This window comes from Borostomias antarcticus, assembly GCF_949987555.1.
Source record: "Borostomias antarcticus genome assembly, chromosome: 33".
In the NCBI taxonomy this organism is placed as follows: Eukaryota; Metazoa; Chordata; class Actinopteri; order Stomiiformes; family Stomiidae; genus Borostomias; species Borostomias antarcticus.
Window position 1 is genome coordinate 2,702,091 of NC_140266.1, and position 4,348 is coordinate 2,706,438.

Below are 4,348 nucleotides of genomic sequence, written 5' to 3' on the forward strand. Positions count from 1 at the left end.
CACACACACACACACACACACAATATGTTGATCACTTTCACAGTCCCAAGTTGTTTTACACTACAAGTTACAAGCTACCAGGTAACATACTGTAACACACACACACACACACACACACACACACACAATATGTTGATCACTTTCACAGTCCCAAGTTGTTTTACACTACAAGTTACAAGCTACCAGGTAACATACTGTATCTTTACACTTGGCTGATTAATCCTATTCTTGGGTACTGAGGTGAATGGTGTAGGCAGACCCTAGTCTCAGCATGTCTGTAGGATTATGCAGTTTGTGTGTCAGTCCTGTCTGACCCAGGTCTGTTTGTTGGTGGTTATGTCTTCTCCCCTCTTCCCTAAGCCCTACCAGCCTCCTGTTGTCAGCCTTCACTTGTCAAGGGCAGAAATGTGATCCAGGCTGCGTCTGGGGCCTAAAATGCATGTTCCACAGCGATGTGGAGAGCGGAATGCAGGCCGACTCCCGGTCATACATTTGACTCTGTGATCCCGGCAGAAATGGATCTCCCAGTGCCAGTATCAGGGTCCGTCCCGTTGAGCAACGCAGGACACATGAATCCCCTTCCTGTGGTCTCTGGCTGTTCCATGGAAATATCCCCTCGGAAGCATGGTAGAATATAGTGTACTGTGACTGATTATGGCCCTGGCGGTGCTAGTGTAGGCAGCAGTGGGCCCCGTCGCTGGCTGCTACCAATATTAGCCGGGCCATTTTAGACTGCTGTGTGTAACAACACAGTAAGGCCCTAAGTATCAGCTTCCTATTAATGTGAGATACAAAAAAGAACATGGGAGAAATAATTTGATGGAATATATAGATGGAACAAGCGCAAATGTTCTGAGGATTTACTCGGCGAAAAGGGACGGCCTATTATGTTGTAGGATAAATCCGTCGGGAGAGGTGTGAAGCCGTTCAAAGCCTATTTCGTGTGATAAGTTGTTTTCGAATGATTATGAGATTTTTTGGTGGGGGAGAGATTTGGCTCCCATTATCAACTGTTGTCAGTTCCATTATCAACTGTTGTCAGCTCAGCCCATTTCAGAGAACGGGTCTCTCTCCCCCCCCCCCTCAGCCGGGGCGAGGGGGCGAAGGCCGTGATTACACGCCGTGCCCTTCTCTCATCTTTGTCCTTTTCCGTCGAGGGAAATAGACTGGGCATTATTAGGAGCCTTCGCACTGATTAGGCCCACAGGAACACAACCCACTTTAGTTGTTGTCCTCTCGACTGTGCTCAGCCGCTTCCTGATAAGGCGAAGATAAAAACGGCCAATCAATGGACAGACCGGTCTGGCCGCGGAGCCTATAGCGTGTGAGTGATTGACGTCGGGGGCCCGGCGAGGGCCCTCCAGCCCAGCTTCTGTTCCGAAGGTCTATTATTGCTGGTCATCGGGGCCCATTATTCAGCGTCCCCCGTAGCTAACGTCAGACCTGACCCGGCGCCGGAATGCCTTCCTCCCCGGTAGCCCGGCCAGTCACATGACCCGGTGACAGGAGGATGGAAATACACAATCACAGCAGCCATGTCCGCCGTCTGCAGCACGCCAGGCGTCTCCGCTATTCTGAATCGACGCATTGGCGCGCGTCTAAATCTACTCGCCTACTTCCCGGGGTACGTAGAGCGAGGCGTTTTCACGTTGGTGAAAGTGACTTATCTGTCTAATCTTGGGTTTTGGGAACGGATGAGTCGTTTTTTTAAACGTTGACCGTCCCGAACGAAGGTTTGTTTGGCCGCAACAAAAGGGCCGTGAAACATGAGATCCTCCGGTTCCTAAGACCCGGTCAGGAGTTTGGCTTCAGGGATCCGAGTGTGGGAAACGTACCTCCTCCCCCGCCGGCGGCCCCTCTGACATCACACACACGTTTATGCTGTACGACCAGCAGCAGGCATACAGGGTTGTTCATTTCCCCCCCCCATCATGGAGGTGAAAGTTAGCTTGCCCACCCACAATGTCGGGGGAGGGGGGGTCGCAATTTATTAGGCGGGCGAGCTGACTGAAGTGCAACCCGAGTATTTGACGTGGAAGTCGTGGTTTGAGACCCGTGTGCCTCTGGCTCCTGCGGGGTGGCCTCCCTCCACACTGGCCCAGTTTAAACTCTACCCAACGGAGCCAGCAAACACAGAGGAATGCTGACTGTCACTTTTCCTGCTGAACAGGCGCAAAGTAAAGCTGCACAGCGCGGAACAGTTCCACCCCCTCAAAGCCATGTGCTTTTGTCATCCCATCGCCTTGATTTGGCTCCACCTCTGATGTTGATAGGACCCGATGAGAGGCGGAGGGATTCTGCCTGAATAAAATCAATAGTGGCGTAGATATCAGTGATGCAGTCAGACATGCAGGCTGATGTTCCAGCACAGAGGGGAAAAGGACCAGGTCCTCTTTAGATGTTTTGTGTGTCTTTTCTATCTTGTCCTGAGGCCCTTTCATGCATTTTAAAAATAAAGGTTTCCCTCGGGCCCGACTCAGGTTACAGAGATTGCCGGCCAAAAATATAATTTTGCAGAGAGAGAGAGGGGGGGGGGGGGGGGAGTGAGGAGAGAGAGAGGGGGGGAGGGGGAGAGAAAGAGAGAGAGCAAGGGGGGGGGGGGAGAGAGAGAGGGGGGAGAGAGAGAGAGAGGGGGGGGAGAGGGAGAGAGAGAGGGGGGGGAGAGAGAGAGGGGGGGAGGGGGAGAGAGAGAGCAAGGGGGGGGGAGAGAGAGAGCAAGGGGGGGGGAGAGAGAGAGGGGGGGAGAGAGAGAGGGGGGAGAGAGGGGAAGAGAGAGAGGGGGGGGGAGAGACAGAGGGAGAGAGAGAGAGAGGGGGAGAGAGAGCGCCATGCTTAGTTTCAGCTTTTTAAAGCCTTAGCCTACAAGGTGAAGAAGGAGGGGCATGGGGGGGGGGAGGGGCATGGGGGGGGGGGGGGGTTCACCTCTGTAATATGATCTCCTCCTAACTTCATGTTTGAAGTCCTCAGAGAGGCTTGCCTTTGATCATTCTGCACCTGATGACGGCCTTTCATGAGAGACACGCAGAGAGCTGCTCTCGACACCGATAGAGATCTTTATGGCTCCGAGATTGTTCCTAGCAAAGGTTACTGTACCGGGGGGGGTTGGGGGGGGGGGGGAGAGGGAGATAAGGGTGAAACTCCTGTCAGGATTTCTTCAATCTTTCTCCCTCTTTCTCTCTCTCCAGCTATTTTCGACCAACAGCAAGACTGTGAAATGCCCAAACTTTGTAGACCAGCAGTCAAATTCAGCGGACAGAAATATGCTTCTCCGCCCCCTGCTAGGTACACAGGAAGCCCCACTGTGCTCTCTAGAATAGTCTGAAGGCATGGCGTCTATGTTTAGTTCTGGCTGTACGACTTGTTTGTGTGTCTGAGCCACTGTGGGTGATTTAGATGTTATTTTTTTCTCGAGGGGCCACAGAAGAAGCTCTTTGGTACTGGCGACATCAACTGAAGAGGTTTCTCAAGAGAGTCCACCGTTTGATTTTTCGAGAGATGCGTTTTTTGTCGTCGTTGCACTGTTGATATAGTTATTTCTCTTGTAAATGCTGCATGCTACCTTTTCCCCCCATTTAGAGGCCTACCGTTGCAAAACACAAGACTCATTTTCTCTGGCATGACTGTGAAGTGTCTTCGCAGTGAGCCAGTTGACTCGGGGTAGATGGATTATTCGTCGGCCCTCCCCGCGTCGTCTGACCCAACCCCCTTGTTGAGCACTTCACTCCTGAACCTCTGATAAGCTATTATGTTCCCCGGGCTCCGATTGCCGGCCGAGTGCACTGCCTGAGAGGCTGCCCACAGTCCTCCTCTTTATTACCCACCCGCTGTCCTGCCAAAAACAATGATGTCATCCCGGTTGCCATGGCGCGCGGTCTGACGAGCAGAAACATGCCAGTCAGGAAAATGGGCTGCTTGTTCAGGAGCTCCTCACACTCTCCTCTGAGAGAGAGGGAAGAGAGAGAGAGAGAGAGAGAGGGGGGGGGGGGGGGGGGGGTGGGGGAGAGAGAGAGAGAGAGAGAGAGGGGGGGAGAGAGAGAGAGAGAGAGGGGGGGGGAGGGAGAGAGAGAGAGAGAGGGGGGAGAGAGAGAGGGAGAGAGAGAGAGGGGGGAGAGAGGGAGGGGGGGGAGGGAGAGGGAGAGAGAGAGAGAGGGGGGGAGAGAGAGGGAGAGAGAGAGAGGGGGGGGAGAGAGGGAGAGAGAGAGAGAGGGGGGGAGAGAGGGGAGGGGGGGGGAGGGAGAGAGAGAGAGGAGAGAGAGAGAGAGAGAGGGGAGAGAGAGAGAGAAGGGGAGAGAGAGAGAGGTGGAGAGAGAGAGAAAACGGTCTGATTTCTTCTCTGTCGAGCGCTGGG

The 4,348-nt window shown here is 53.6% G+C and overlaps 1 protein-coding gene across 1 annotated transcript in view; it reads left to right on the plus strand.

Moving 5' to 3' along the window:
• The window catches only part of vgll4b (vestigial-like family member 4b), a gene marked incomplete at both ends in the record, with an annotated part of 7,204 nt that overhangs the window by 712 nt on the left and 2,144 nt on the right, over nt 1-4,348 (plus strand). The window contains one exon of the mRNA XM_084460710.1: nt 3,186-3,282. Within this exon, the coding sequence (XP_084316836.1) occupies nt 3,186-3,282 (97 nt within the window). The remainder of the gene's footprint in view (nt 1-3,185; nt 3,283-4,348) is intronic.